This window comes from Lepisosteus platostomus, chromosome 3 (genome assembly GCF_059453375.1).
Source record: "Lepisosteus platostomus isolate fLepPlt1 chromosome 3, fLepPlt1.hap1, whole genome shotgun sequence".
NCBI lineage: Eukaryota > Metazoa > Chordata > Actinopteri > Semionotiformes > Lepisosteidae > Lepisosteus > Lepisosteus platostomus.
Window position 1 is genome coordinate 4333170 of NC_142613.1, and position 12012 is coordinate 4345181.

The following is a 12012-nucleotide window of genomic DNA, read 5'->3' on the forward strand; positions in this document are numbered from 1 at the left end:
GAATCACCGGGACACTGGGATAGAGACACTGTGTTCCTGCAGGAGCAGGGCTGGGAATCACAGATTTAGACAGTGAAAAACTCATTGTGATGACTGAGCCTCAAGACCGGAAGGCCTGCTGTGGGAGACGAGGCAGGACTGTAACTTGCTGAGCGTCCTGTTCTATCTCAGCATGACTTGTAGCTCTTGTTTCCATGCACTCGACTGCACATTACTGCACTTTCCCCATGACCTCTACCGTGGTGCCAGGGCAGCTCTGTGCCCTCCTGAACACCGCCTCGGCGCTCGGTACCTTTTCCAGCTCCTGCCTCTGCAGCTGCCGCAACCTCTTCATGTCCTCCGACAGGTCTGCCTCGTCCCCCTCCTCCGCCTCCTCCTGTCCCTCCTCTCGCTTGTCCTTCTTCTGCGAGGCCTTCTTCCTCCACTCCGTCTCTGAGACAAGCACAACAACGCCGACCCTTAAAAGACAACACCAGTTCGGTCACCCCCCCCAAGCGAGCGTGCCCCCCCCCCCCCCCCTGCCAGGCCCGAGCCAGGTGCCCGCCGGGCGGCGTACCCACGACGGCGAGGGACGGGGGGCAGGGCCAGTAGTCCGTCTCGATCTTGGAGGGCTGGCTGGGGTCTGGCGGCTGGGCGGCGGGGAACTTGGACGACTCGATGATGAGATCTTCGATGTGCTTGCTGTGCGGGACCGAGCCGGAGACGTCTGCGCACGGACAGGAGGAGGGCAATGAGGACGTGACGGCACAGCTCCTGCACATGGGAGTCTGTAACGCACGTCCAGGAGGGAGGACAACACTCTCCTGGTATCAGTTCCTCTCCTGAACACTATAAATACTGCACATGAGGCTCTCCTCTCCCTCACATCCCACCTCCACCCCCTCTCCCCCTCTGCAGCTGCCCCTGGGTCACCCCTCACTCTGCAGGGGGGTCGCAGCCTCCTCGACCCCTGGCCAAGCAGGTTAAGTAAAGTTTTATTGTGACTAAAACAATCCACAATCCTATCGGTATGCTTAATTCCTAGTGAAACAGCTATCGCTGTGGCATAGTGACTGGCGGCCAGGATGACATTTTCCCCGGATCTGTCTCGATGGGCCAGATCTTTTTTTTTTTTGATGCAGAGTCCCTGGAAACATCACGGTTAAAGGAGACTCTCCGGGCTCCTTCCAGGAAAGGCTGGCTGACGTCCTTGGTCAGTAAAGCCCCAAGGATGCCAGTGAATGACCTCCATTCGTAATGTTTACACACTCATCAGCCTTTCTGGGAAGAAAATATAATAGTAGGTTTTCACTGAATTGAGATCGCCATATAAAAAAAAAAATCCTGTTGGAAGACCAATACATTTTGTGATATTACATTGGAAATAAATCAAACTCCATTCAGACATTCAGCCTGTTCATTTTCTAACGATGTAGGAAATCATAAAGTGGCAGGAAGAGGGTGAAAACTCGAGCACGCACCTCCTTGTTTGTAGATGGGGGGTTTCTTGTATATGTTGGTACCGTTGTCTGAAAGGAAAGACAGGCACAGAATGGATTAGTCCTGTTCACAATGCAGAGGTGCCTGCAGGAGCCTGGAAGCAACCCCGTTCGAACCCTGTGCCAGGTCAGGACAGGATGGGACGGGTGTGACAAGAGCAGCTCCCCCTGACGCGGCCGGGTTTGGACCCTGCTCGCTCCGAGCCCGGACAGAGGGCAGTACAACCCCACACCAAGAGACGGGGCCGCCCTGGGGGCAGAGTTTCACACCGTCCACATCTCAGAGGGCGGGCGGTGACGCCACTTAGGGAAGCAGGGCTCTGACTGGCAACTGGAAGGTTGCGGGTTCCAATCCCAGGTGGGACACAGCTGTTGAACACTTGAGAGAGGTACTTCACCCGTACAATTCCAGTAAAATACTCAGCTAAAGAGACGAGTGCACACGAAAATCACTTTGTCTAAAAGCATCCGCTAAATAAATGATTAATAATGAAGTAATGCAGCACCTTATTAGTTATTAGGGATTACCCAGCTCTTACAGCTCTTTCGGTGTATCGGATGGGAACCTGACCGCTCACGCATTGTGCCCAGTATATCTCATTCGAGTTACAGGCGGCTGTCTCTTTGCCAACGCAGAGACATTTTCGCTGTGCCCCAAAACCCTCAAGTAAGACACCAGCCCCTGAATCCCGGGGGTTTCCATGCCAACCTCCCTATTCCAACCGGTCTGAAATGGGATTCTGGGCCATTTTAAACCAATGGCACGGACGCAGCACATCAGGACTGGAAAATTAAACATTGTCGGACAATTCCCTCTGCTGCCTTTTGAAAAGGTGAGACGCGCTACAGGGTAGTGAAGTGAATGAAGGCAACGTAAACGCATGTGGAATAAACATCACCTGAGGAATCTGAGCTACCTTCTGGAACAGAGAAGGCCTCAGATGGGGGACTCTACAAGCAGAGCGATTCTATGGGCTCAGTGTGTTATTCCAGTATTTGGTGCACACCGGATATCCAGAGAGTGCCTGATCATTCCCGCCGCAGGGAACGAGACGGTCTCGGACGGCCCGGTCCGGCTGGGCACCCTGTGACCCACCTGGTCTGTGAAAGTGCTGCATGGCTCCCTTGGCTGAGCCGGTGCTGACCCGACGCGTCTGAACGCTGGACGCCATGGAGACGGTGCCGGGGGATTTCTGATCCAGTGATTCCCGGGACTCCTTGGACAGGAAGTTCTGCCCCAGAACACAGGGGAAGGAGACACGGAGGATTTACTTTAGAACGGAATTAAGGATACAGACGACAGCAGGCCCGTCTGGTAGTTGGTGGCTGATTGATCGCAGGATCTCATCCGGCTGTTTCTTGCGAGAAAGTATAATATCTTGGATGGGTAGCTTGTCCCACACTCCCACAACCCTTTGTGTAAAGAAATGTCTCCTCATTTCTGTTTCAAAATGCAATCCCACATACACGATTTAATGACAAGTACAGGAAAAAGCCAGAAATAAGGTTGACTCTAAACCCCCCTCTGTCTTTGCCGTGACAATGTAAACAACTACCTGTAAGCTTTTTAAACTGAATGTATAATTGTACTCATGCTGAACTAAGTGGCTAGCTGAATTATTGATAATCAAATGGCACAATACTTTCACTCAGGAAAACAAAGTCAGCATCCACAGCCAGGCATCATGAGCCAAAAGAATACATTAAGAATTAATGCACAGCAGAATCAGTCTGCAGAATATAGCAGCATTACAGGAAAGGTGGAGTTCCCAAATACCCACGACTTCTTATCATGGTAACTCAGACACTTTGCCAGTGAGAGTTTAGTAGTCATTTAGATGTGCTTTGTGCTGCAGGCATGATCTGAACACTGATGTATAGTAAATCAATACCTCTTCTTCTGCTTGCATTGTAGCCCAGAAAGCAGTAACAGATATAAAACACATGTACATTTCAGATAGGAACACTCAAGCTGTAAGAATCGATCTTCTGGGACAGCAGCAAAGCAATTATGAGGCAATTTTTAGATGCCATGTGTCACCTGAGCGATGCCACTTCCTGTGATGGATGCCAGGGCTCTGCTGCTGGATGTGGACCTCAGTCACAGACAGTACGTCTTAATAACCAACTGTTCGGCCCAATAGAGCTGGCATTGGAAAGCTCCCAGCGCAATAAATAACAAAGCAAATACGAAGGAACTCCCTCACACTGTGCTGGGAGGACTCTCACAGGTTCAAAGATCTGATGAAGGACCTTCAGCCAAAGTGCATTGTGTGAACTTTGCTCTTCGTGGTCTTTTCCTCCTACAAGCCTACGCTATATGCTTGATCAAGAGTGCAGACGGTGTGCTTTCTTTGAAGTCCAGATCCCAGTGTAGCAGCCCTGACAACACAGCAGGGCAACACAGCCTCGCAATGACTATTTCCCTGTGCACAACAGCGCCCCCTAGTGTCAGGGCAGAAGTTACTTTGGAAATACTCTTCTTTTACGCACTGCTGCTCGCTGCACCTTTCCTGCCTTTCCGGTTCGCACCGATTCTGAAAGTCGTTTCCCTTACCTCTGGGGAGGGCGGGGGAGATATCGAGTGCGGGGACATGGATCTCTGAAAGAATGAAACAAAGGCACTGTGTTACCGCCTGCCCCCTGTCGGCACACCCCTGTCACGGAATGGCCAGAGAGTATCGGGCTGCGCGGACGAGCTCGATGCCACGCTAAGGCTGCCAGACAGGGAGGGATCAGATCGGTCTCTCCGGGAGCCCGGACAGCAGACGGAACGGTTCGACGAGTCGTGACTGGTTTCCAGCAGAGGAGCTGCCAGAACACACACCTCCTGGATTACAGGTTCCTTGCGGGGAGCTCAGCGGCGCTGCATGAGTCTGCCCCCTGGAGCCTCGCTCACAGCGCGAGACAGAGCTTTCGACATCCTGTCTGCGGCACTTTGAGCCGGTTCAGTGTGGCGTGCTGGCAGCCAGTCCAGGAGTCTGAGGGCGGATTATGATTAATCACCCACAGGGGGACTCAGGACAGTTCATGAACAGCTGGCCCATTCAAGCAGGTCTGAAAGTAACACACCTTGCACCATCCTTCATATACTGTAATATGTCTATTTAATGGGCCTTTCGAAAGAACATAAGAAAGTTTAGAGCTGAGAGAAGGCCATTCACCCCGGTCCGTTAGGTAATTAGCAGCTAATTGGTCCGAATGGCATTTAGTGAATCAATCATATGTCGGGGTAGCTTGTTCCACACTCCCTCAACTCTTTGTGTAAAGCAGCTTCTCCTGTGCTGAGTTTGAAATGAGCTTCCATGCGATTTCCACTTTGGTTCCTGATTCTGGTTCGCTAGACCGACCTTGTCAGCCCTCGTATTGACCAGCTTGTTATTTCTGCAAACCCCACAGCGTAAACCTGGCTAATGTGTGTGAAGGTAATGTGTGTATTTAAAGAGGAAATTCAGTTCAAAATAATAAGGGGTTACAAAAACAGTACTAAAAACAGTTAAGCAAAATACATTCATGGTACTCACACTGTATTAACTATTCATTTTACAGACATTCTTATCAGAGATTAGACAGGTATCTGACATCCATGCTCAGTGAAAAGAATATATTTTAGAGGTTCAGGTCAGAGCAGCAAGATTGGCCTTTACCAATCATGGCCTCCTAATAACCCCCATGTCTGAACTGGCTTCATCACTCTGCTCTCCTCCCCACTGAGAGCTGGAGTGTGGGGAGAGTACTGGTATATCTGCACACCGGTGGTGGAGGAGGGGAGTCCCCATTACCTGTAAAGTGCTTTGAGTCAAGTGTCCAGAAAAGCGCTATATAAGTGCAAAGAATTATTAATAATTATGATTAGCACACCACAGCTCAGGTTTAAAGTCAGAATGGGTGTAGTTACAAGAGATGACCACTAGAGGCCACCCGAGACAAGAAATGAGTGTTCTGAGTCTCTGAGCCATCGGTTCCAAGTGTGGTCAAGCCTACCTAATAGAAACTGTTATCAGCTGACAGGTAATCAGCTGGCAGGCAGGACAGACCCTGAGGCTCCTTAACCTCACTGACAGAGAGACACAAACCCAAGTCCTTCATGGGAGGGCTCCAGCTCTCCACGAGCAGCGAGCAAGACAAGAAAATGACAATCCCTACAGGCGAGTTGAAATCTGCCCACCTCTCTGCTCCTGGGCAGTTCTGTCCGGTCCAGGGCAGAGTAGTTGAAGTGGGGCTCGTAGATCATTAAGTCCGGTCGCTCGATGTCCAGTATCGCTTTGTCTTTGGGGATGGCTGCCAAGTCCTTGTATCCTATCACCTGGTTATCCATTTTGGCCTAGAAAAGAGGGAATGAAAGAAGGCAATATCTGTCAGATCGCAAGGTCTTCTTAAAAAAAAAAAGAATGTGGCACAGTACTGGCCAGTTTAAATACTGTTTTACTGGGAGAAGTTCAGATTGAGTTTATTAATACCATGAGCTGACTGAGATTGTGTCTTTCTGGGGAGATAGCAGAGAGAGAAGTAGATATTCTTAGCGCAACACGACTAGATTTCTGCAGAGCCGCAGAGCGTTATGTAACACACAACCACCTGTCTACTGAATCGCTGACGAAGTCTCAGGACTGCTTTCTAAAACAGCAGCTCCTGGCAGGGAAACGCAGGAGTCATGGATCCCTCCGATAGGAATCAACAGGTCACCACCTGGCTCTTCATACAGCCCATCCTGAGTCAGAGCCCAAACAAGCCCTCCAATCAGGCAGCAGATTTCACCCTGAAACCCTGGCCACCGGGAAGGATGAGTCTTTTTCTCCAGTGTTAAATGGATCAAGAAATCCTGTAACGTTTTTGCTATTTCTAGGCCTTGCCTTGACCTCACCCCTAAAGCCCTTGTTATCTTCAGGCAGGGTGAACCTGTGTGCCCTCTGTTATCTTTGCTGTGGGAGACTTTCTTCTGCTTCCTTTTAAAAGACAGTCAGGAGTCCGTCTCAGAAGATAAAAGCAGTATTTATTTCACGTGCAATGGAGCGAAACACAGAGGTGCTTGACGTGTTTTTCTCAAAGTGATGAAACTAGAACAGCCCTTAAATATTTTACGTTTTCCATCACGCTTCCCTGTGCTGATCAGACTGGCAGCATTCCAAGATCATGCTCATCTTCCTCCTCCCTATCTGCCAAAGATCACTTCCTGTAACACAATTGGTCACTTAGTTTCGCAGCAGGCATTCCTGTCTAACAGTGTAGAATTACACAGTAGCCCTTGCGTCCAGCATTCTTTCACTGGGGCTCAAACCACTTCTGCAAGTCCACCTTATAAAATACTGCAGCGTGGGGAGAGAAAGTGGGTATAAAGCTCACAGAGACCCTGTCCCCCAGCAGAGCAGCACTGGTCAGTCCAGAGACAGTCTGCGTTAAGGACACTGGGCCAGGGGCAGCGCAGGCATGTGTTTACACAGGAAGAGCGCTAAATACCTCCTACCTTTGTGTTACTTTCGCACTATCTGTACATTGTATTGTAAATTGCAATTGTGTGATTTATTGTATCCTAATGTTAATCGAATCCCGATCAATTCCTGTCCTTCTACTCTTCTAGCCCTCTTAATGAGCTCGAGGACAAAGCATTTCATTGCCGACAACACCGCTGTATGCTGTAGTGTTCGTGCATTGATAAATAAACCTCGATTGATTGACTGATTGACTGGTTGATCGATTGGCGGAACGGGGCCAGGCTGCGGATCAAAGGGTGGTGAACCTGCACGAGGGGTCCGGGAGAATCCGGAGCCGGAGTCGGCGGAGAGAGGGGGGGCTGTTCTTACCATGATGGTGGCGGCTGGAGAGCCAGGCACACTGGGGCCCCGGTTGGAGCCCACACTCCCCGGAGACGTCCTGGTCTGCTGCTGCTGGGAAACACAGGCCGGCGTGAGAGGGACACGCACGGGCACCAGGGAAAAGCACACTCCGCTGCACAAAACAGGGCCGCTAGCTTCCTGCGCGCTGAGTATATAATCACGTTCCTGACAGGCATCTTGGGAAAGGTACCCTTGGGAACAAAGCATCCCCCAAGGAGGGCACAAAGTCCCGCAATTCTCTTTTCAGCCACTGGTGAGGTCCGCTCGCTTGGATATCTCTCTCCCAATCGCATCCCCATTTGGAAATAAAGAGAAATTTCAGGAGCCCTCAATGGAATTTAGACAGGAAACTGAGGTTAACAGCCCTGTTCTTGTGAATATGTGTCATGGGATCTTTAACGACCAGGGACCCTGGCCCTCAGTTTAATGTCTCATACTACAGCAGTGTGCCCAGCCACCTTCCCGGGACTGGTATTATTGGGAAATTCAGGTCCAGGGGAAATAGCGCCTTCTACTGGTCCACTAACACCTTCCACAGCTGCAACCAGCTGTTTCTTCTGAGGCTCCCAGTGCTGGCCAGGCCATTACCTTGCTCAGCGTCTGAGGTCGGACAAACTGAGCCTGCAATGTGAGCGTGCCACTGACAAAGCACTGCAAAGGACTGATTCTAACTGTACCAAGAGATCAGCTGTGATAAAACGCTGCATATCCTCTTTTCCAGGATGGAAAAACAGGATCATTGGACTCTGGGTCTTAGAAGGAGCAGTGGAAGAATTAGATCAGTGCAATGGTTAGGAAATGGCCTGTCAGGCCAAGGAACACAGAGTTACACTAGAAAAATACAAAATGTAGAAAAATATGATTACCTTCTGCATCTTTTGAGTAGAAAAGAAATAACTTCTTTGATACACACCAGCCAAATTATTCTGTTAAGAACAGAGAGAGAGGAAACAACACTGATGTGAAAATCGAGTTCACGCAGATCTGTTTGCACAACCTAAACTCAATGATGGTTACAGACCTTCTGAAATTTGAAAAGCAAAGAACACATTTCATGGCTGTGGTTATGGTCACTTAATCACAGCTATCCGAGCCGCCTTTCAGCTGGGGGAACAGACGTCAGTGTGTCAGGGTAATCATATTCGGATCCATCAGTTTCGGGGTAAAACTCAATTACAAGGCACTGGAAATGCAGTGATGAATCCGTGACCCATTCAGCGCAGTGAGGGCAGCGACAGTAATGACTGAACCACGCCGAGGTGGGGGCTGGAGGGGAGGCAGACTCCACTGAGTCTCATAAAAGGCCCTCACTCTAGAACAGAGGCAGGCATCCTCAGCTCTGGCCATCCACAACCTTTACAGGGCTGACCCCTGGACGGATTCCTTCGTGACTGAAGAGCACTTCAATAATGAAGGGTCAGGGGGAACAGAGGTGTACAACGGTGTGCCACAGAAGAGCCAAGATCACCCACCCCTGATCGAGAACCTCACATCCCTGCTGGAATCGGCAGAATGCTGTCTGCAGATCTACGGATCCTTCCCTTTAGACCTCCCCTGCTATCCTGTAGATCCTGTAGCAAGATCCCTTGCTATCCCAGGGAACACAAGTTCACTGGCGGGTGAATAACAGGTCTGGAGAGCTTTTAACTGATCACGGTTTTGTAAAACATGGAAAAATAAAATGTTGAAATGGTCTGTTGGGGGGGAAATCTGAGGAAATGCTCTGCTGTCATTTTTTTACTCTGCAGTCAGTTTTTTTTCTGCCATCCCACAAAGCACCTGTTTCTAGCCTGTTTCTGTTAAGAAAGAGAGTGCATGCAGAGCTGCAGCGCTTGAGAGCTCCGAGCTGTTCGGAGCTGTACAATATCAGGTAAGTCAGGGGTACCAGGGGCACGATGACCCCTCTGGCTTCTCTTCTGCATGACCTGACGCCGGTCCGATCTGTGAATCTTTCCTGCTCCGTGTCAGCCTGCAGACTGACAGTGTGCACCACTCCTTCACTCTCACAGGAGCCAGACAACACCCTGCACGCCTCTCAAACAGACTCTCATGCACAGCGCTTTTTTTCCTTTCTCAAAACACCATATTTCCATCATGTCTTTCCCAGATGGAGTTTATGGCTTCAGCGCAGACCCTTCCAAATGCACAATGCCAGCTAAAGTCAGATGAAATGCCTGTACTCATAACCAGTTCTGCAAACTGCTATAAAATCTGAGCTCTCTCCGAACGAATCGCAGGACCTCCTTGATATGGATTTAGCAGATTTAGCAGTTAGCTGACACAAATATTGAAACATTTCGATCACAAGAGATGTACGATATTGCAGATAACAGCCCATAACTGCACATGAGATATTAAAACGCCATATCAATCATCTGGCACCGTTATCCATCAGCAATTGTGTTCACGGTAAGGAACATTGTTTACAGTGTGATCTGCTTCCACACTGTACGGCCAAATCAGGGAGCAGCATGACAAGACCAGCAAAGCTAACGAACGAAAAGAGCTGAAGGCTGGGACTGTTCACGTGCCCTCTCTTCCACTGTCCAGCTGCTCGCTAACCTGATCGAGAGCTTCAGGAGGACTGAAGTCCCTCCTGTCCGCCCTCTGCCTGCCCGGAGGACACGAGCAGAGCAGCGACTGGTAAACCAGTGAAATCCAAGCCAGGCCTGTTCTCCCTGCACTCCCTCCACAGGCGCTGGGTGTAATCGGACCGCTCCCCCAGGGCTGCCCAGTCCAGCTCAAGTACCAGCCCCTGCCCAAGCCAAAGATGGCTCTACTGGTCCCACTAAGAGCCTCAAGACGTCAGTGACTTCTGATTCTCCTTTCTGGGGTGATGGCTATGCTACCCTCTCCCCCCGACACATGCACGCCTCCAGCCGAGACCAGGTCAGGACACGCGGTCTGTGCGCGGGGCGAGACCCTGAAGGGAGAGCAAACCGGCCAGCGTGTCTGGAGACAGGCTGGGACAGGAAGGCCTGGGCACCCCCTGCGCTGCCAGCCTGCATGACACAGAGGTCATCCCGCAGGATAGACGCCACGGCTCGTGCCGGGAAATTTTGTTGATGGCGAACAAAGCCACAACACCAAAAACCGAGAAGGTCCCTTGAGAAACCCAGGCTCAGGGCCTGTATTTCACAACACAAACAGGACCTCCTTTTGCACACAATCTGCTTGACGTCTGTGCGCATCTCTCTTTCCATCTGGGAATGACTGGCCCTCAGTCAGGCCGGGTCTTCCCTCCTGTCCTTGGAGCCCAGCACTCCAGTTTACCTCTTTAACTGTTACTGTCTCACTATCATGGGGGGGGTCTGTACCCCGGTGCTCATACCTGAGACTTCCAGATGGGTCATGTCAGTCAGATTGAGGTCGCTCAGCCCTCAGACTCAGTTCTGAAAAAAGAGAGGGCATGAAATAGAATCAACAACCATTTTCATACTTTATTCACTTACAAAAAGGCGTCTGGATTGTTTGAGGTGTGCAAGAACTTTCCATTTTTCCCTTCTCCTAGGGAAAGGCGGCTGTTCTTCACTGTCTGTCTGTTTCTGTACAGAGTTTTCTACACATGGGCACTTCTTTGCTACAACCATCAATGCTAGTCACCCACTGCCTACCCCCACTCAGGAACGAGAATTTAAAACCTAAAACAGGAGACGATTCCTTACACAAAGGGTTGTAGGAGTGTGGAATGAGTTACCAAAGCATGTAGTTGAAGCTGATATTCTGTCAAGAAACAGCTGGATCAGATCCTAGGATCAATTCGCTGCTAACAATCATGGAAGTAATACGATTTCCTGTTTAATCATGGAAGCAGGATGATTTTCCTGTACAGTCATGGAAGGGGGGTGATTTTTCTGTGGAAGGCTGGAAGTGGGATGATGTTCCTGGACGGTGATTCCAGCAGAACGTGCCTGTGTCCTAGCTCTGGGGGAGAGGAAAGGCTTGTGGCGGGCGACTCTTTATCGCCCCCAAGTGACGCCAGGTGGACTCTCATTTCAAGTGCCCCTTCACCAAACTGACTGACTGGGATGGGTCTGACTTCCAGAACCCCACTTTCAGAGCCCCTGCCCCTCAGCTTTCCCAGGTTAAAGGCAGTGAGGCCACAGTACAGGCCAGACTGGAGAACAGAAGGCTCACTCACTCCCTGATGAGTGCTGTTAAGCTATAGGCGTCTTGCATGCTGCCCTGGGTAACCATGACAACTAATTATCCCTTTCTGCTGCCCCCCCTGTTCTGATAAATGATACTGGACTTCTACCCTGCAGCAGTTCATCATCTACAATAACCTCTCCACTGACCCTCCTCTTCCTCACCCCCCCACTGACCCGCTCTTCCTCCCCCCTTCACTGACTTTCTCTTCCTCACCCCCCCACTGACCCCCTCTTCCTTACCCCCCTAGTGACCGCCTCTTCCTCACCCCCCCACTGACCCCCTCTTCCTCACCCTCATCAGGTGTGAACTGTGAACCTGAAGAAGGTTCCAGAGCCAGAACGTTGTGTCTGAATAGACCGCTACCTGCTCCTTTCGCGCCTTGTGTAACTCTTACTGTTCTTCACCCCCAGAGCTGCGAAACACCTTCCTAATGGCGCTGGCGCCCTGTAAACATGGAGCACACAGTTTCCTTCACACTAAATCTTCGAATTCTCTGACAGCGACGCTACTTCCTATGAGCACTTCTTCAGGGTCAACAATGAAACACG

At 50.4% G+C, this 12012-nt stretch overlaps 1 protein-coding gene across 7 annotated transcripts in view; it reads right to left on the reverse strand.

Moving 5' to 3' along the window:
• Nucleotides 1-12012, reverse strand: part of dmtn (dematin actin binding protein) — a 35616-nt gene that overhangs the window by 7100 nt on the left and 16504 nt on the right. For 4 of the 7 annotated variants that reach the window (XR_015934949.1, XR_015934950.1, XR_015934951.1 and 1 more), the window contains exons 2-10: nt 10644-10704; nt 8179-8238; nt 7280-7363; nt 5647-5802; nt 4036-4080; nt 2575-2710; nt 1461-1508; nt 557-706; nt 293-432 (exon numbers count right to left, since the gene is read on the reverse strand). Coding sequence is in view for 1 of the 7 variants with exons in the window: in XM_088624011.1 (XP_088480137.1) it covers nt 293-432; nt 557-706; nt 1461-1508; nt 2575-2710; nt 4036-4080; nt 5647-5802; nt 7280-7363; nt 8179-8187 (768 nt within the window). In the remaining 6 variants the exon portion in view is untranslated. The remainder of the gene's footprint in view (nt 1-292; nt 433-556; nt 707-1460; nt 1509-2574; nt 2711-4035; nt 4081-5646; nt 5803-7279; nt 7364-8178; nt 8239-10643; nt 10705-12012) is intronic. The other 3 variants (XR_015934952.1, XR_015934953.1, XR_015934954.1) reach the window with 1 other exon arrangement.